This window comes from Pleuronectes platessa, chromosome 5 (genome assembly GCF_947347685.1).
Source record: "Pleuronectes platessa chromosome 5, fPlePla1.1, whole genome shotgun sequence".
Classification (NCBI taxonomy): Eukaryota; Metazoa; Chordata; class Actinopteri; order Pleuronectiformes; family Pleuronectidae; genus Pleuronectes; species Pleuronectes platessa.
In genome coordinates, this window is record NC_070630.1 from 13,333,001 (window position 1) to 13,354,482 (window position 21,482).

The 21,482-nt window shown below is 39.0% G+C and overlaps 1 protein-coding gene across 1 annotated transcript in view; it reads left to right on the top strand.

Moving 5' to 3' along the window:
* The first annotated feature begins 20,989 nt into the window (after positions 1-20,989).
* The window catches only part of elna (elastin a), a 51,893-nt gene continuing 51,400 nt past the window's right edge, over positions 20,990-21,482 (top strand). The window contains exon 1 of the mRNA XM_053422101.1: positions 20,990-21,356. Coding sequence (XP_053278076.1) covers positions 21,281-21,356 — 76 coding nt within the window. The 5' untranslated portion in view covers positions 20,990-21,280. The remainder of the gene's footprint in view (positions 21,357-21,482) is intronic.

Sequence of the window (21,482 nt, forward strand, 5' to 3'; positions counted from 1 at the left end):
GAAAGCTTGTAAGGGATCATTTTCGTTGTTGGAGATACGTATCATTGGTCATAGTTTCTGTGAAGGAGAGAGTGGGACATTCGCTAAATCTAACATTCTGTTAATTTTGTTGCCACTGTAATATCATTATGGTTTAACTACCAGCAAAATGAATTTCCTCTTCGTTCAAACATTAAATAGCTGCAATTGGTCTAAAAGTCAGAACTATCCAAAATATAGAAATGTCACTCTGCAAACCATCTGAACCACCGTTCAGGTTGATCTGCACAAACAATCCTCTTTTAGTCTGACTTGCATTAGATTCAGACTGCAAGTTAGTGCTAAATTCAGATGTTTTTCAAAATCTAAATTCACATTTTGTTTGTATTTTGTATGTGTAGCTTTTCAAATGATCTTTTAAAATTTTGCCAGTATCGGACCCAAATGTGAACTGGTCATGGCACTGATGTGACCCACATGCAGTGAAGACGTAACACACAGCGTGTAGGGGGAGTTTATGGGAGTAAACAATGAGAAGAAGTCGGTATTATCAGATTATTAATATCAGATTTGGGTCTCATATATCAGATTTGGACCACTTGGGCTTGCTGTGTCAAGGTAGTGTTCATTTTGGTCTGGTCCGGACCATGCAATTTAACTGGAAAGTCTGAAGATCCGGATCAAATAAGGTAGGAGTGAAAGTGCCCTTAGAGTTCCCCTAAAAGACACGTTTAAAGGTACATTATGGTCCTTGGGGCTACATGACTATAACTGGGGGACAAACAGGAATCAAAATGGTAACTCCATTAGCTGCTGCCTCAGCTTTTGTTCTTTACACAGATTTCTGTAATACTTTTGTAATGTTTTTTGTCCACTTTGTCTATTGCAATGAAACTCCTAATTGATATATTATGTTTCAAAAACTCATGGTTTTACACCTTTTACAGCAATAACGATTTCCTCATTCACATTGTTTGCACATTTAAACTAAAACTAATGTTGGGATGATAGCTTTCTGACCCTCATCCAAAGAAAGTCATTGGAAGTTATTTAGTTATATTTCTGTAACCGCACATGCAACAGAAATGACTTTTTCATTTAATGTTAAAAAATAATGTATCCGTCTGCCCCCTCAACGCAAACACACATGTAGACCTTGAAGAAATACAGTAGAATTCATACAGATGTAACTAAACACTTGATGGTGTATCAGAAGGCCCCACTGTTGCCAAGTCTATTCAGCTAACCTTTCAGCTCCATGCCAGGAGTTTGAGAAGTTTGATCTCACGAAGGTCCCATTAGGTATGTACCATGCCATAGTTGCACCAGAAGCATTTCTGTGATATTTTCCTGGCAATGTCAATAGAAAAAAAATCTGAGTTGGACTTTTAGAGCTCTCTCTCAGTTAGACAGTTTGTCCTGCCTGTCAAAACTTTATGCGCCAATGACACAAAATCTTGACAAATAAGTTATACGTTTTTGTTTTTATTCTGCCTCCATTTTCTCAAAGGGTGTTTTAGCTTTGATTAGATATCACATTTACATATGATATCCCATCTCTGAGATTATAGAGGAACTAAAATGTAATCGATAAGTTTTAAGTCAATTCAATCTATGGCAAACATTATGTCTTAGAAGTTCCATTGATGGTTTACTTCTCCAGGTATGCCAGCACATGAGTAATTAACCGTTATTTCGTTTTACAATTTATAAAATCACATAAGTAGATCATGAAACTCCAAAGAGCAGGTTAGTTTTTAAGATCTATGGGTTTATAATCAATTTCTTATGATCATATTAACAAAAGACCAACTAGTTTATGTTAGACAGCTTGTACTTTTCCTTTGCTATAAATACTGGCGGCAAAGCCAACAGGCTATTATAAGGGTGTGCACTCATCATGCACCATGTGCAGTCATCTGTCAGCCAACAATCCTTCACTCTGTCCGAGCTTCCACTGCCTCTCAGGGCTTAGCAGTCCTGACAGATCAAACTGCAGAGGCTGAGGGCACTGATTACAACCGCCGAAGCACAGTCGAACTGCATCAGCGATAACATAAGTATGAGAAAGCAGGGCCTGACAGAGTAGACAGTTGATAGTGACCTAGGACTGGACGATACAACTTCAAATCAATATCACAATAATTTCAAACTTTTACCTCGATTACGATTAATGAACGGTTATTCTATTGACTTTTGTCAATATGTGGCTCATAAACTATCGACTGAATTAAACAAACACAGTAAACTTCAAGTACTGTTCAGGTACTAATAACTTCTGATTAGTAATGGTGCTAATTGTTAACATATAAAATGAGCACAGATCAGTGGCATAGTGAGGAAGGGAGGACATACACCAAGGTGATACATCAAGGAACGTAGGGGAAACCCGACAATTGATGAATCCACGCATTAGGGAAAGTATTAACCAAATGAACCAACACGAGCAATATTAGGTCAGCTAAAGGTTATAAATGTCTATTTTGATACGTTTTCAGGTTACTTGCCCAGTCCTACAATGACCAGTATATGGAGACCTACCGTTTGACCTATGTCTCCATTTCCTCCCATCCATCCAGAAATTAAGCCCAAATATCTTAAATACGAATGCTCACATCTTGTGCATCTAGAGCCAGAGCCTGCACAGTAATGATAAGGGAATGGAGCCGCATAAGTGAGGTCCCATCGATACACGCTTTTGACCAACTGCGAGTCAGTCGGTCAAAGTTCCCCCCTGTTTCTTTATGGCATCTAATAACTAGTTAAAACCAAACTTACTGGTAAAATTTGTACTTGGAGATATTCAGTGAGATAAGAACTATCTAAAATGTTTTGGAAAATGCACTTAATGTGTGCTTTTAAGTTTGGTTAATGTCCAATCTACTAACATGGAGAAGGCAGGATTTATGACCTATTATGGAGCCAGCCACAAGGATGTGATCAAAAAAAGTTCGGCTTGGGGAGCTGTCATGTCGTCCATCTTTATATACAGTGTATGTGGTATTCAGGGTGCTTTTGATTTTGACTCAGAATCATAAATGCCTATGAAAGTCTGTGCTGGATATAAAGTAAATTAGGATAATATACATAGGATGATTTTCACGGTTCCTTCCATTTGTCCATGTTTTAGTCCAAGTTTGATTTGTCAAACAGTAAGTAAAGCTAAAGTTGAATTATTTACAAGTTCCAGGTGCTCTTCTTTCCTGCCATAGTCCAAAGATATAAATATCAGATTGACTGGAGACTCAAAATAACACATAGTTGTGTCTGTCTTTCTATCTTTGGTAATGCTGTGGTTGAATTTTGAGCAGTTTACAATATTTCCAATTCCATTTTCTTGCCTGACAAGTAAATGCAGTGGGCAAAGAAAAAAGTAATCTAGTATTACAATATTGGATTATATATTCAATTTAATTTGTTAGCTGTGTATGTTTTTGCCATATATACAATGCTCCCCTTTACAGTGGGATAAATTATTTTGGCTGTCATAATCTTTCACTGAACAAGAAAGCATTCTCTTCTTGTTTGGGATCGTTGATTCCTGAATAGTTAAGCAGTTGCATCCTTTTATTACATGCAATGAGAGTCTCATGAATTCTTCAAGGTTTATTTCACAACGAGCCGGAGAGGATTTTGTTTTATCCATAATATGCCTGTCAGACAGTATTTGTTGGGGAAGGCACTGCCAGGAAATGAGTAAGTAGTGTTCCATCAGTGACTCTGAGACAGGCTATTAAGTGATTTACTGACCCTCTGGTAGATATTAAGTTGACATAAAATCCCTATGTCCTGACTCAAAATATGGCACTGTTCAGGCAATGTGAAAATCATGCAAGGTTTCCAGGGAGCGGAGGATTCACATTATTTACTGCAGTGACGGTCTCTCCTGTGTCACTCAGCAGGTGGTGTGGAACGTTCCTGATGTGAATCCATTTGAGACAAAAAGCAATGAAATCAGATCCTTTTTTTTTTCTTTCTTTTCTTTTGGGTTATGTTTCTATTTGTTGCAAAGATGATTAATGATAGACCTATATTACATTATACCCCGAACACTTAAACTGATCTTAGCGACACTTTGTGAAAGAACTACCTAAAATGACATAAAACTTCTCAACTTTTGACTTTAGTTTGGTCCATGTCCCATCCATTAACATGAAGGAGGCAAGGTTAATGACCCCTCATACAGCCAGCCATCAGGGAGCAAACAAGATGCTTAGGCTTCACTTTTGGGGAGCTCACATGAAGTCTATATAATCGGTCTATTAATTGAACCTTGTCAACAGGAAGACCTCATACTGTCTGTTTCATTGTAGATAGGTAGATTTCCCAATACATAAAGATTTTCTGTCTCCAACATTAGTCTTGTTTACGATACTCTGTAAATTCTGATTATGTGACAGGACCTCATGTGGTCATGCAGTCATCCAGTCTTCTCCATGATATCTGGTACCAATTAAGTAAACAAGACGCTGCCACCCTCTACCCTGTGGGTTTGGCCCTGCTCAGTCTGTCATGCAAATGTAAGTGCGGCAAGGAAAGTTCCTCTTCTTGTAGATTGTTTTCATCCCATTATTAGACTCCCCCTGGCTCCAAAAGGTTATCTGGGTGCAAAGCCATATGCAGTCCTCTCTGTTTAGTGCTTTGGTCCATACTTCCTCAAAATTACATGTAACCTAAAAAATATCAAAGTTAACTGAATAGTGGACTTTCTAAAAAACATGATGTTTAATTTACATTACGCCAGTTGCCTATTCTGTTTTAGTGGGTGCCTCTTCTCTCCCAACACTGACCTTTTGCATGTTCACAGCCTATGAAAGTAGCCAGACATAAGCTCATGCCTTTCACTGCTCCAGGCCACCCAGCACTCATAGATAAGATAAAATAAAAAACATTAGCAGAAACCAATGCAGAGGTGCTGTGTTGGCCAGGCTCAAACTTTTCTATAAGTACAGATAATTATATTTAATCTGTGTACCTACTGATAAATATTCTAAAGCTGGAGCCCATAAATATTGCATTCGCGCTGTCTTCTTAGCTTACTCCTGATTAGCTTAGGATGATGTCAAATAGGACTATTGCCAGTTGTCAAAAATCACAGACAGAAATAGCATCCAGCTGGAAAGACAGCGATGACGTGAATAATCTCATGTTCACTGAAAATCCTACATCTGGACTCCTCTTGGATATGATTTTAGGAATGACTTAAGTTAGCGTGATGCTACTACAGCATATTTAATAATGCTCCTATTTAATGACGCATCGCATGCCTCATTTAGATCACCACTACACTTTGTTTCTTACTGGAGTGATTGTCTTACAGCACAGGAATCATAAAGTCACAGATTAACCAAAATAGTTTTTACTTATATAAGACAATTCGTGATGAAATTGTGTGACAATCTAGATCTATTGAGCCTATTGAGCCTACCACATCTTGAAACACACTGGGGAAGGGTAGCATAAAGGTTTTATCCAAGCAGAAAACATAACCAGGAAATGAGTCCCTGATGTCCCCTTAACCAAGTTATATTCTCTCAGATTTTAGAACTAAAAAGTGCCTGTGAAGTTAGAGGCTGTTCTTACTCTTGTAAAGCAAACACATTCCCATTAAAACACCTGCTAAGGGCCTCAAGATACAAATCTCTGTTACGCATTTAGAAAAAGGAAGCCCCTGCTGCCAGTCCTGACTTACTGAGTCTACCGATTGGATTTGATCTTGCTGTTACACTGTTATGTTTCAGGTTCAGGTCACCTGTCTCAACAGTAAATAGAAAACTGTGAGTGAAAGAACCTCTTTAGAGGGCAAACAATTTAACACTGTAGCTGTAGGTCTGATGTTAGACCCAGTAATGACCTCAATACAGAGTTATATAGTCTTTCTAAAATGACAAAATACCAACAGCAACACTCGTCAGTGGGAATCTGGAGAGCTGCACCCTTTTAAATATCTCTGCTTCATCAAATCCCCTAAACCACCACCTTGCCACCATTCAGTGGTGTCCACCGTCCTTTCCTGCCCTTCTATGTCCTCTGACACGGCTGCTTCTCACACACACTCTTTTGTGACAGAAATGGTGCAAGGAGTAAACGGCTTCATCATTGAGTTTTTTGGGAGCCAAGACCACACCCGCCCATACCAGCAGTTTGAATGGCTCGGGACCACCGTGCTCTTCAGACGTGGTTGCTTCAGCCCTGACTGTCTTAGAACCGGCTGCCTGTGCGAATGATCAAACAATTCGGTGTGACCATGGTCTAGGCCCAATTGGAAACTCTAGAGATGGGAAGCCTCTACTTCAAATAACATTTCTGTTGTAAGTGTGTGTGCCGAATGCCGATACAGGAGTCACCACTCATGGCTAGACAACCTCGATTAATTTTCTTAAGCAAGCTAATTGGTATGTCGTTTGTGTGTGTGATTACGATGTCTGTGTGTGTAGAGGAGGGAGAGATCGGGGGTGGGTAGCCCTGCCTCCGCGCACAACATTCAATTTGCATTTTTTAATTAAGAGGGAGAGCAACTTCAGCCGAAACTTTGGTGGTGAAGTTACTTTAAAATATAAACAGATTGTTTGTTTGTACTTGTTGGTTACAGATGGTTTTTAATCACTTGACCTGACACTGACATCGTAATGCACCTTTTGAAACTGTTTCTGGTGTTTAACAATCTGATATGTGCCACCTCTGGTGGTGCTAAGGGTTAGAGTGCAATATATAGAGAAGACTGTGACAACAGACATAAGTTGCTCCAGAAAACAAAAAGGAAAAATACTGGCACATCCTGGGCATATCTTAGTTCACATTTTCCTTTCGTCATTCCCTCCCAACCGAACACAGCTGCTGCAAAACAAGAGAACAAGAGTCACTTCAGGAGAGTTGGACAAACAGAGAATGGGGGGGGGGGGGGGGGTGTTTTTGTTTCTTAAGTGCCGACAATCTGACCAACCTGGCAATGCTTAATTAGCTCACATACAGAACAATAATGCCAAACTCTTCCTGAGCATGTTCAGTGGACATATCACAGACATTACGTAGTCGATTTGCCCCATTAAGCGTCCATGCCTTCATGCCAAGAGCCACATCCAGAAATTAACAGTCCAGCCTGGAGCTAAACGAAAGTGGCACAACTGCAACAATGTGCCAAAGGGATTGTCAGAAAAAGGTCTCTACCGTTGAATAGTGTTTCATGAGGAAATGTTCACTCTTGAGCCTTTCACTGCCATCTATAGTGAAATGAACCAATACCTGTCAAAACAGCAGTGCTGTAAAAGATTAAATTAATTGTAAGCTTGGAAAATAAATTAATTTAAACATGGCCCTAACAGCATAGTGCAGCATTTACAAACATTTTGAAAGTGAGGTACCATTGGTCAGGTTTCATTGAACAAACCAGCTCCTCTATTAATATAAAAAAAATAAGAGTCAGGAATCCTGAAAGTTTGTGTAATCAGTGGAAAATGTGACATTACCACAAAACTTGTACTTTCCAAAACGAGTTGAGTGCATACTACTGCCAAAGCCTAACAGTTCCCTTAAATTCAATCAAGCTGTACGAAACACTTATATATATATCAATCTACTAAATAGGCCTTTTTTTTCATCAAGATCAATGATTTATTTCTTGGGAAATCAGTGAAAATGTCACCAAAAAAAAATCGCTATCTCTCAATAAGAAGAAAAGTGCTAAAAAAATTTCGGGATCAACCCTGAACTTTATTGGGTTCTTTCTGACCTATACCGCATCATTCCGCCTAGATTTGTGGTAATCCTTTCAGTATTTTTTGTGAAAATCTTGCATAAAACAAATGAACAGACATGAAGTAGGCTAACCTCCTCAGTGGAGGTACTGGAGTATTAAACAATAGTGCTGTGATTTCTTGGCGTAACAATAGATTGTATGCCTCCTTACATGACATTGCCTTGTTCTAACTAACTCTAAACTAGTTCTGCAATCTGTTAAACAAAGCTTCCGGTCAGCTCATTCAAAATTCTAGTGATTGGGTGAAAATGGACTACCCTGGGGAATCTGCAGGGGGACACAGGGTGGGTTGATTCCCTACAACAGCTCTCTTTAAAACTCTGCATGTTGTTGGAACACATGTGGGAAGTGTTGCACTAAATTAATGCTGTTTAAACCCCAACCCTTTCAATCTTTGTTAGATTCCAGTATTTTTAGCACATTTGTTTTGGATTCAAAAAGTGATGTAATTTTGTCTTTAGTCTGAGCTACAGAGTAGCCTCATAGAGAAAAACGGCACAGTGTGGCATTGTCTTCATTGAAATAAACAGCTCATTAATGGTTACTGAATAGAGTTCAGGGATTACATGAACATGTTTGCATTGAAGAGCAGGGACCTCAGCAGATTTAATGTGGCACGGGTAGCAGTTTTGCTGGATTATGCACTATTTAGAATACTTAAATCCTTGATCTCATCTCTCCCATTAAAGAGACTGGATAGAAGTAAGATAAAGACTCAATGATTTCATCTGTATGTTACAGCAACAAAGCCCCAAATTATCATATTTTTTCTGCAGCACACTGACTGAAAAGCTCTGGAAAATCCCTATAATTAATGTTTTTTTTGGGAGTCTTTACTGTACAACTCAGCTGGTCGTGTTTGGGGTTCACACTTATTCAGATACAAAGCACGTTTGATGATGCTTTGCTCTTCTGCTTCAACATAGTGTTAATCATATATGACATCTCCAGGGAAGATTCTGGTCATAATTAACAACAGGGCTGCAGCACGACATTTGGACTACATATTTCCAAATGCTAAGCAGCGCAAATTAGACTTATCACAAGGCTGGAAGTCTGGAGTGAAATTTGTGGCGCCTTTGAGGATTATGACGAATGATCAAACATAAGCTCCTTCTGGACTTGATCATTCTCCATGAATTTGACACTTTATATAGATTATCAGGTTTTATTGTACAATTTAGTTAAAAGACAAAATATTTTGCTCAGGCTATAATAATCAACAGTATAACCATGTTTAACACCATCTTAGCGTGCATGTGCTGGTATTTTAAACGTGGGTAGACAAGGTAATTTACTCTGCTCCATGTCATAGGATATGCTTCACTTTGCGTGTCCATCCGGGGTTCATGTTTCCATCACTCCCTATCAGAGCTGAATACCCATGACTACTGTATCTGACCTGACAATGAATGCTTATTGTACCCTTTCCCATGTTTGGTGTAGTCCCGAGTGTAGGAGCCATTTGCTTTGGCGATAATTGTATGCAAGACACCATATTGGGCCATAGCTGTTATGATTGTGCATGTAGGGGGGACTTTTACTCGGTGTTGCTAGATGGTGGAGCACAGCCGAAATTTTGACTGCCATACTGTCCCATTTAAACCGGTGAGAAACAAATATCCCGTAGCAGAACAAAAGATGACCTCAGTGTTGTATATATTCTGTCTGTATATACCTGTACAGATGAAAAGTATATGGTGTTCTTTGCTACACAGTACATTACAATTATAATGCTCAGCTTTTCGGATAGTAGATTTGTAAATGTATGAATTGAGAAGACTGCACTGCCGAGAAGTCTGCAGAAATCTGCATGTAAATGTATTGTACATTAAATGCCTGTGCTATTGTAGTGATACTCTACACTTTGGCTTTGAGAGTTCTGGGATTTTATCTGATGTGATCTCACTCTGGGTAAACATCTGACCTGGCATGCACGTTTCAGCAGCTGCACAGGGAATTTAATGACTTCAACTGAATATACACAGCAGACAGAGCAGTAGGCCTATATGTAGCACACAGGACTTTTATGGCAACTCAGAGCTTTCTATGATATTTTATTGATGGGGGGGGGTTAAATGATAAAATGGTAAAAAAAAAAAAATAATTATAATAAAAGGAATCAGCCAGCTCAGAAAAGTACTGAACATCAAAAAGTGGAACAAAGATACTAGTTTTATTTTTTATTTGGTTACTTCTAACCAATAATCAGCTTTACACTGCAGGACATAACACTGAAAACAGTGCATATCAGATAAACTAACTCCATAGTCCAGTATATGTCACGCTTGTATAGAGCAGGTGAAACGAGGCAGGTGTTATAAAAACAAAAACATAAAATAATTTAGCCCAGCAGGTAGACATAAGTACTTCAGAAGCAGAAAACACATGGGGTGGATCAGAACTTTAAAATAAAAAAGGAAACGCAGAACTCAGAATGAACACGAATCTAACCCCAAGAAAAAGTCAGGCAAATGTCCATAAACAGAACCAAAATAGACTTAGGAGAGAACAATGACAGAATGCATTAATAACGTATAACTAATTAGTTAACATTTGCGTTATTCTCTACCTTAGAGTGGCTGAAGAGGTTGTTTTGTCTGTGACCAACACATCTTGTGTGGTCAGAGCATATAAAACTAGATTGCTTCTCCTTTGATTTATTTTTGCTGTGTTATCTTCTTTTAAAGCAGTCCTGTCTAAACCTCTTCTGTGGTATTTCATCTGACTCCTTCTTTTTGTCCTGTTAGTTTCTTTTTGGGAAATTGGTTTTATAACAGCTGACCCACTTTGTTTTGCACAAACAAACAGTGGTTTTTTGTTTTGTAGTTTAGAATTGTATATTTTAATTACTTATAAACTTCTTTTGAACTTATTTCAATGTCCATACAGTTATTGCAATTTTCCAGCGCTCTGTTGTCTGGGTTTAACCAGTACATGACCTGGTTATAACTAAACAAGTATTTATCTACATGGAGAGTGAATTTAGTCAGAGACACTTGAGCAGATCACTCCATGTTGAGGAACTTGTTCATTATTTATTGCTCTATTGATTTATGAGGAATTCAGTTACTGGCACAAAATAGTTTAAGACAGAGATGTATCAGTTACATAATTATTCAAAAACACAGTTATTCCAGAAGTTATTTCATGTCTCACAGCGCTTGCTGCCAGTTTGAAAGAAGCTTCATTAAGCAGATCTGGACTGTTTAGTGGGATGGATGTTTCCAGCCAAAGTTAAGTCCAGAGACATGCCCTTGAATCATTGGTTTTTAGCTGTTGGTCCGTTTGTTATTCAGAAATGGAGCTTGCTGCTCTCAGAGCTCTTTATTTCAGTATAATTGTTTCTTAGTTCTTTTACTTTTTACCAGGAATTTTCTCAAGACACATAAAACAATGAACCTAAGCCTGCTGCAGCATAAACTTTGAAACTTTTACAGTATAAGTAACATAAGTAGCCTCTTTTTAATTATTCCATTATTTAATTTGTCCTTTCCGTGTTTCCTGTAGGATTTTTCTTAGGAGCTTTGGTGGGCCACATAGGGGAAACACTTCCTTTAAAGAAAGTATTTATCTATTCTCCATGTCTGCAATGCTTAATCAGAGATCATGGCCAACATTTATGTTGATACTGGAATCAGGCTGCCAGGATTCAGTAAGCCGTAATCAATCATTAAGTGCTATTAGCTATGTGTTATTTTTGCCTGGATCGTAGTGTCTTACTGTGATAATGATTGAGGCTAAAACATGAGTGCAGAAGTACACCAACATTTAAATGAAAGGATTGTTGAAAAACATAACTTTTGTCATAATTAAAATGGCAGGAAATTGTCCTTGTTGGAGTACTTAAAACTAAATAAAGCATTATTTCTAATTAAATCAAATTATTCTTAATGTGAAAAGACTCAGAGAGTTAAGGTCACAGTTCTATGCAGTCTTAATTAACAATGCACTAGACTGCCACGCTTAGGCCATGAGCATTCATGACACAACAGCTGTCACGGTTGTGAGCTGGATTAAACGGTAGACTACAGTAATGTAGCAAGAGAAATACACCAAGATATTTTGTCAGGAATTAGAGCCAAACCAGGTTGAAATGAGACGAGACATATTGAACATTAGGTGTAAATTGGGACATCAATGGAATTTCCATATATGTGTTTCTGCTAGATGTATAATTACTGTTTAACACCTTAGGCTCTATATAGAGATCAATTACGCATCTTCACCTCTTACCACTATCTAGAATTTGAGCCAAATTAGCCTGGATACGAACATTACCATCTTTCAAGTTTGGTGCATAGCAGCAATTGGGGAATAGAGCAGCGATGGTGAGCTCCAATCAAGGTCCATGGACCAATCGTGAGTTAGTCTCAGCTGTCAATCCAGGTGTTTCAAACAGTTTTTATAGAATCAAATAACTAATTTAAACCAAACTTACCAGAAAAATGAAACTCAACATATGTCAGTGTGATAAGAACAAATAAAATTTCTCTTTGAGAAAAGGTTATTTAACTTTCAAGTTTTGTCCAAGTCTGTTATGTCCTAAATCTTGGGATCAAATAGTACTGCTTTTTCCTGGATTGTATTGAGAAATAATTGCTGCTTTTTGACATATCTGTAACTGAACTTTGTGGCATGTGCATCCCAATAGCACAGCTATTACACTGTTTGTAGGCACAAACTCCTTGAGAAACATACACACATATACTATACAGGCACAACAACATATAAGGTGCATAATATTAAGACAGTGTGTACACCATTTTTCTCTCAACAGCAATCAACAAAGTGTCAGAAGAGGTGTGGGAAGAAAGACTTGCATTTGATAACAGAAGTACATTGTGCTTTTGAATGATTATGGCCAGAGATGTTGTTGTTCCTTTAGATTGTTTTGAGCAACCACATTTTTGGAAAGTATCTCTTAGGGTGTGACCCACTTTGACTTGGTTTGAGAACTGGCTCGCTTATCTTTGGAGTGGGTCAGTTTGTCACTTGTCTCTCCTCATTGGTATTTGGGAAAAAGGCCATTGATTCATGTTCCCTGACAAGGAGCACACACTAAGTTGACTAGGTTACTTTGCACTTATGCTGGACCCTATTGTAGGCCCCAACACTATTGTTACGTCAAAATAAGGAAGTTATAACAATGTCGAGGAAGTGTGTTAGTGTGCCTGTCGGAAATAAGACACTGTATTTAATTGAGCCTTGATAAATGTGGTGAGCTAACCGCAACTGGATTTCCCCTGGACATTTTGTATATTCTGTTATATAACTCTGATCTGTAGAAATAGGAAATTTCACTTTTGCTATTTTTAAGCAGTGAAAAGTGGGTGAAACGCTTGGGAATCCAGATCATTTGAACCTCTCTCAGTTTTCCCATGTGTTGGGTACAACCACAGCATGTTGTTGACAACTCACCTAATGGTTACAGTATCCCAAGCATGTTTGTCTCTGGACACGAGGAAAAGTTGTTTCATCAGCATATCATGTTGCCCATGAACACAGCTGCCTACAGTCTTTCTCACTATTAAGTGGCCAGACTTTCCTGCCGCAGAGTCCCAAAATAAGCCTGAGAAATTCTCTGATAAGCCAAAAATCAAACATAGCCCACCACAAATATGTCAGCAATATTTTTCAGTGTGAATTATCATTGCCCTACTCGGCCAACTCTACTGTTTATTATTAATGGTTGTGAATGTGTTACTTTAGTGTAGCTGACTGAAGCAGAGGAAACAGATTATTTTCAACTGAGCCTCACAGTAACAGTCTTAAAATATCTTGTCCTAAACAGTCTCCTACAGGAGCCTTTTAAGGCCCCAGGTAAAGTAGACCTTGTTTCTCCCACCCAAAGACATTATACCAAAACTAACTACACTTCTTCAACCAAACCTAAACAATTCTTTGGGAGAATAGGGGCATGGGGCCTTGTTAAGGGGTTTCCTAATAGGATGACGTTGGAGTCCCCTGTGTCTAGACAATCATAAAAGTTAAGGGGGTTCTTACAAAATTGTTTTTGCTGTAGACTATCATAATCGAACCCTCGTTCAGGGGCATCTCCTTCTCAGCTCGGAGCCCCAGGCCTTGCCTGCTTTTACTACCCTGTTCCAATGCCAGTGATCCCCTATCAGTAGTAAAGAGGGGTCTTCTTGTGAGGTGTGTTCTACCTGTGTTTGCTGTGTTTTCTCAAGTTCCTCTGGCTTCCACCCAGACGCCAAAGACCCTCAAAGGATAAGCTTGTAAATTTAATGGACGGATGGATGGGCTATTAGAGTTGGTGACCAAATATTTGGCATTGACCCTACCACTGCAGATATATTTCTCCAAAATACTTTCTATTATGTGAATTTAACAACACAAAATTGGTAGATAGTTGACGGCCTCAAGCTCTGATGGACACTAAACCGAGCAGAACACTCCAAGCTCTGTGAATAGCCAAAAGCTTTACACATGAACCAACAAAGGAAAACACACAGCTTTTATTGTGGTACTCCTCCCAAACAACTAATAAAGGAGAACAATGTCTCAGTGGTTTAGTCATGCTCAAAGGATGGTGTGATGAATCCTTGTTTATTTTTTAATCCTAATATTTAACTTTTTAACAAATAAACCACTTTAGCTCTTACGCTCTGCTATTAAACTGATAGACTTCAGTACACTGGTGACCATTGTGTCTAATTTCTGCTTTATTTCACATGCAATGTAACCAAACAGCCTGGCTTCCTTATATTTCCAACTGAAACTCACTAGAAATCCTGATCACTGTAAAAGTTGAGACTGGGATGTTTTACTGAGTGCATTCAAATCTCTAAGAGTCTTACAGATTTGAATGCCAAATATGAGTCACACTGCTGCTTGGTCTGGCTCTCACCAAAACTCATCAGTTTTCCCTGGGCGCTTTGACTTGGATCTGATGTTCACTGGAACCTGCCTCACTTGCAGAGCAATGTTAACTGCAGAGAGACCACATCTGGAGTGTGGTCTGGATGTGTGTGTCACACTTTGGAGGTAGGCCAGGTAAGACGTCTGTGTGTATTGGTGACAGCACAAGCCACTAAGAGAATGGTGTTTGTGCTGCAACAGGGTATTGAACATCTGCCAATCTGTGATGGCTTTCACTCTGCACTGTCTGAAGAAGAACTGCACCGAGCTCTCGACATTTTCTGGGATTATGGGGCCGTAGATGGGAACACAAATGTCAAATTCAGTTGCTCCAGACATTTATTGAAACTTTTGCTGACAGCCCCCTTGTAACATGTTGTGAGAATACAGCAGGAAGATTTTATGAAAATTCACGATGAGCAGGTTTGATAAAAGAAAACAAATATCTCCAGATGAAAAAGAACCATCCATGCAGAAGATACAGACGAGCATTTAAAATATATTTTTTTTAAAACACTTGCTCTCCGCAACAGAATTCATATGTTAGGTCCTGCCCCATGCATTCCAAACTCAGGAACTACCCCCTGCCTGAATTTTCAGAATATTTTCCAAAGAACTCGTCTGACCCAGTAAATCACCTTCATTTGTAATAGGCAAACTCTGATCCATTTTTCAGGAAAGTTTTCATAGATCATACCAGAAGTGGTCTCGACTGTTCACAGATGAAGACCGTCAACAGACTGAAACAGAAATTTCATATAGGTTCATGTCTTTTGACCGTGGTGGTTTTCTATTTGTATGTTCTTTCTTAGCTTAAAACATTGTAGATGTTGTTCCAGGCATTGTAGAAGCCAGTGTGTATTGTGTCAGCTTTAGAAAAAGACGAAATCCATTTTTGGCATGCCAGCATGAACAGTATGCCAGAACCAACATGGCTGACCAACCTCACTCTGGTATCCTTGCATGATACTGATCTCAGAAGTGATCCAGTGCAGCACCCCACGGCAAGATGTAAACACTTACTTAGTAAACAAAGCTTCATTGTTCCAACAGTCGTCCATGTGTAGAGTGTTAAACCGTAATTCCCCCTCATGCTACAAGAAATACACAAGGAAACAACACCAGCCAGTCGTTTGAAACTGAGACCCTCGCAGGCAGCCAAATCAGCTCACCATGCCACCAATAAAGGTAACAAGTTCCTGCTCAGCAGACAGATGTTTGAGTTATAACTTGTGACATCATGTTCATGCGATATTAAGATTAAGATACATTTATTTGTCCCAAACGCATGCACAGACATGCACAGGCACACTCATGCAATTGTAGGGAAATTTAACCTCTGCTTTTAACCCATCTGGTGCAGGACACACAGAGCAGTGAACAGCCATGTAGGGCGCACGGGGAGCAGATGTTGGGGGAGAAAGGTGCCTTGCTCAGGGGCACTAGACAGGGTAGGGAGAATCCTCTCTGATTTCTGGACAGATCAATCCAGGCACGTCTTTTTGTTTTTTCTCCGTGGAGTCGAACCAGATACGAACCAGAGATCTTTTCTGCCCATAGTCCAAGTTTCTGCAACTAGTCCACCGCCTCTTTCTCAGTGGGGTTTAAGAGAAAGATGACAGTTGGAAGCCCAAACCAGGTGATTTGAACTCGAATGTTGCAACTGACTTCAGGCTGGTTTTCAGCTGGTTACTGAACTCTGGATACTTGGTCATTACATTTTAGAGATGAGAATTAAGTAATATGTCTAATAGTAAATGAAGCCTCTACTTCTTTGGAATTTAATATACTTCTACCTCAGTGCCTAGATATGGTTTCTGGCAGTTACCTCAAAAGTTTGTCTTTACAGACTTAATTTCCCTTCTACCAAAGCCAGAAGTACTTGGAAGGTTGAAGTGGATTATATTGTGATGCTCTGCCAACTGTGACTGCAGATTCAGAGCAATTATAGTGAGGGTCTTTTGTAATTCCCGGTTGTCTCCAAGAGAGCTGCTTCTAGTACAAAAGCCTTAATGTTGTGGCATGTCGGGCAATATGATGTGACAAAGACACGAAGAAGGTCCAAACTCTCATAGAGACTTAAATGTTTAAAGCAAGCCAAAGTCTTGAACTCAATGTTATTAGGCTCATTATATGATTGGCTAGTGACCTGAGGCTGATGAAACAATAACCTTGATTTTTATTAGAGCTTGTCTTCTAACCATGCACACATCTACACATCTGCTGGAATAATCTGCAAGTCGGGTAAGTAGACAAAGACTCCACCGCCAGCATGCAAATCCACTTATATTAACTCTAAAACAGAAGGTGCAGTTAAATATCTTGCTTTATACACTTCCACTAATTACATCAAACCAAAGCTGGGCTCAGACGACAGGAGTTTTAGAAACTTCACCGATTTTGAAATCAAGTTGCGTCATGAACATAAAAAAAAATCTTCAGATCTATTCTTTATAATCTTAAACATGTCTACATTACAAACATTATTAAATGATGGGGCATCATATAATACAGTATATAAATCAGATTATTGCTCCAGATGTGGAGATCCAGTACCTCATGTCTCTCCTGTGACTTCATGGAGAAGCTGATGTAAACAAAATGGAGAGTGTGGAGCAACAACTCGCTCTAACATTAATAAACAAAAGCAAAACGCTAAATGAGTCTGGATGAGTAAACATTTGGAGAGACTCATCATCATGGGTTACCTTTTCTTCTGGTGAATTTGTAATCGTCAGTTATATCTGTCAACAGTAGCAAGCTATCTGATATTAGCCTCAGAATGTTTACTGTTACTTTGACGCAATATCAAGTACTGTCGTTATCATCTTGAATTCAAAGCCTGAATTCAAACATGCTTGATAATTATCAAGGCTGTCCACAAGATCCTGCAGGCAGTTTGGTAGGTTTGTAATCGCTTACACAACCAACAAATCTGGGCTGTACATTGGTACGAACCAAGGCTCCAGAACATATTTCTCCTCTGATCTCTTTGGCAAATTTGAAGATATACCCATGTTGTCCATAACTATGTATTTTAAATCAGTTTATTATTTGTAATAAAGGGAAAAAAATGATAAATGTTATGAAGAACGGAAAGAATATTATTTCAGTTCTGTGAGAACTCTTCTTCGTTTGGATCAGAGTCGGTCTGAGATGTTTTGGCCAAAACACTGTTCAGCTCAGGCCAAAAGAGGAGTAACAGACATGAGCTAAAATGGACGTTTAGACTCAAATAAATAGACAAAAACACGATCTCATGTTGAATAACGCACAAACAATCCAGCCGGCTGCAGCTTTTGGTCTCAAATCAAACATTGAAATAATTGCTCTAATCATCAAGAGCTGAGAGTATCTGTTTGTCATAGAGTTTAATGGATCTTTTGCACTTATGTGGTGTCTTTTTTCATGTGTCTGATGAGTTCACTGAGAAAAACAGATGTTGCACTCATTGCTGAAATCATCGCCCCTGTATTATCATATGTGAATATTATAGTCAGGTTCAAATTACCACTGGCTACAAGTGTGTGTGGTAGGGCACACTAATACAGTAGGATCTTGAGGTGCCCTGAAAAACCTAAAGCAAAATTACATAGTTCATTCAAAGGCAAACAATCCAGTAAATTGAACACATACCGCTTCCAATAAATGAATAACCTGGCAGCTCGAAAAATATTGGCCAATATGAGTCAAGGCATATGATATGATTAAATATGTTTACTCATATTTGACAATAGAAAAACGTATTTTTAAGAATAAACGCTGCAGAGACGATGTGCATTAGTTCACATTTTTTTTACTGCCTTATACTGTATCAGTATCATCATCGGAATTCAATGACCAGGCTCTATTATAATCAAAGTGATTTCACTTTACATTCTGCTGTAATGGAAAACTGACTAGATAAGCGCAAGGTCAACAGCAAGGCTAATGCCCTGGCTCACCATGTTATAGAAATATTTGGATTATTTTGATGCTCTCCACTTGAATGTACTGAGGATTGTGTGGTGAACAACTTTGATATTAGCCTTTACAGTATCTGGGTGGCTCTGCTGCCTAACCCTACTGGAGTGAAAAATTGAAGCTTATCTGTAGCTGTTTGATAATACTTAATAATTCAAGTGAAATCGTTGTTCACTCTGTCTGAACAAACAGCTGATATTAGCTCTTAGGATGCCTTGCCTAACTTTAAGGAAATAATCATTAGGGACTATAAACATTAATGGTGGATGTCACTTCGATAAAGGATAGTGTGTGTCTTGGAAAGCAGAAGCCCTTAGCATGCGTGTAAAAGCTTGTCGGTCAGTCTGTCACGTTTGTTCTGAGAGAGTAACGACTTTGGCTGGAGCTCTTGCCAGTAAAAAAGTGCAGCTACTCAACCTTGTTGACTTGAAATCCCAGAAATGCGTCCCAGGGAGGAAAAAAGACAGACAATGACGGCCTTGTCAGCGTTGAGGTGTTTCTTAAGTAATGGTTTGATGTTTTGAGCCAAGATGAATCTGCACACCAGGTGTCTTGGGAGGATGTGTCCTGTTAGTAATAGCACTCCTGTGGAAATCCTTTATCTACACATCATTCGTAAAAAAGACGAGCAGCTAAGAAAGTTGTTTTGTTGATATATATTTGTAAGCGTGCCTACAGTAAAGCAGTTCATATTTCTCAACAAGCTTTTTTCTTGTTATGGCGTGTTAAAAGGCATTTGCCAAACAACCCTGTCTGCTAGAACTTAATTTTATATATCCTGAAATTGTTTTGGTTACAAATGTAATTGGGGCCTATGTTCAGAATCAATGATGTATTCTGAATGAATGAATAACACAGGAGCTTCCAGCAGATGATGTGGGTCAAAGCCTCTGGGCTGTGACGGCAGAGACCTTGATTCACATCTACAGGTTCTGTCTGGTTTGGACAACACAAGTACTTTGGGTTAAGGAACAGTTTTTGTTTGACTGTAGCCTAAATAAATATATTGAAGTCACTGTTTTGGGTATTAAACCAGAATGGGATATTTTCCTATATCCAAGTGCTCCAAGTGCCTTAATCATAACCATAAAACAAACTTGATTAATTGCGCTTTCACTGCATTTTAATGTTTTGCATGAGTTGAAAGTTTAGGCATAAAAAATAATGCATTGTGAATATTTTACTGATATAGTCAGCATTAATATATTTGTGATTTGACCACTAATAAACAGCATTTCCTTTTGATGTTAATAGATGAATATTAATTTGGTGGCAAATGTGACAAATAAATGATCCATCCATTCATCAATTAATAGTAAATTATATCACTTATCCTTTAAACGTTGCTGGGGGGCTAGTGCCAATCTCAGTTGACCCATTGATTTAACAAGATACACCCTTGACAGGTTGCCAGTGCATCACAGGGCCAACATACAAACACAAACCATTCACGGCATGCAAATTCCACACTGAAAAATCATGGTCAGGTTCAAGCACATACTTTATAACAAAAATATGTTGGCCTATATGTTGATTTGGTGAATTAAGTGGCCACTGCTGCAAAGATATTATGAGGAAAAAGGACCATGCCATAACGGTTGTGGCACAATGAGTAAATTGACTGTGTTTACATTGCACTTCATGCTCTTAACCTCTAAAAGAGCTTAAGTCCCATTCAAGTCAACCCAAAGACACTTCAGCGTGTGGAATGGAGGAGCCAGGGATCGAGTCGCTCTACTTCCTGAGCCACGGCCGCTCCAATAAGTTATCTGTGATTTTAGAAAGCCATCAAAAAATATTCAAGACATGAGAAGCATTTTCTGCTATTCTTTCTATAATTATTTTGTCTGATGATTGATGATCCAAGGGTGAAATGTATCAGCTGCTGATCATAGAAGTACAGTTGCTGCATTCAGAGTTATCTAAAGCTGAGTATGGACGGAGGCTGGTTGGAGACTTATAATATCCCTGTTCAGTGGTTGAGGGGCTGCACAGAGTAGCAGGCTGATGTTTCTGGACTTTTTAGTTAGGATGACAGTTTTCTCCTAAAAGTGGGACCGGTGTCCGCACGTGGACTCCCAGACAGTCTGCACTGCTGCGTCCCTGTTATTTATGCAGCTAGTCACTTTGTAATGTCTTGTTCTGATATATTGTGCACACGTGCTGATAGTTGCTGTGTTCTTTTCATTCTTCCTCAGAGTTTTCTGGGTTATGCGAGAAACAGTAAAAATGGATGTTAAAAACTATACAGCTGACCATTAGATAAAAGGTTATTATCTGGGCTTGTGGTTTGCTCTTCCTCCGTCTCTCTCTCGACTCTTACAGATAAGCATGGTCTGTGTCCATGCAAATGTTTGGCAGACAGTTCAATTCCTTCTGGATGAGAGTGGGGGGTTGTCTCTCTTTCTCCCTGTCTGTGTGTGCGTCTCGTACTCTCTCTCTCTTTCCTTGTTGGCAACAGCGTCTTTGCTGTTGGCAGGAGTGACCCGAATAAAAACAGCAACACCAGACAGACGAGGAAAAAAAGCAAAGTGATCCAGTGAACCGGAGTCATTGCCCCCTCTTAATTACGTAGAGTCTCACATCTTTTCCCTTTTTTTCACCTTTTCCGCCGCTCTGTAAGACTTTGGGCTCGAGGTAATTAGCTTGAAGAGAATAAAACCTGCTGATCGGGAGAGGGGTGGTGCATTTTGGAGCGAGATGGCTAACAGAAGCATTCTGTTGCTCTTCTGTGGACTCTTCCTCTTAGCACTGATTCAGCCTTCTCTACAAGGAGGTAAGTGTATGCTACAGGTATACTGAGCCGTGATCTTTGCTGCATCGAATACAGACTTGAAGCAGATGCAGTATTCTGATTTTACTTACATACTATCAAAGTTATACTTTCATATATTTAAGAGAC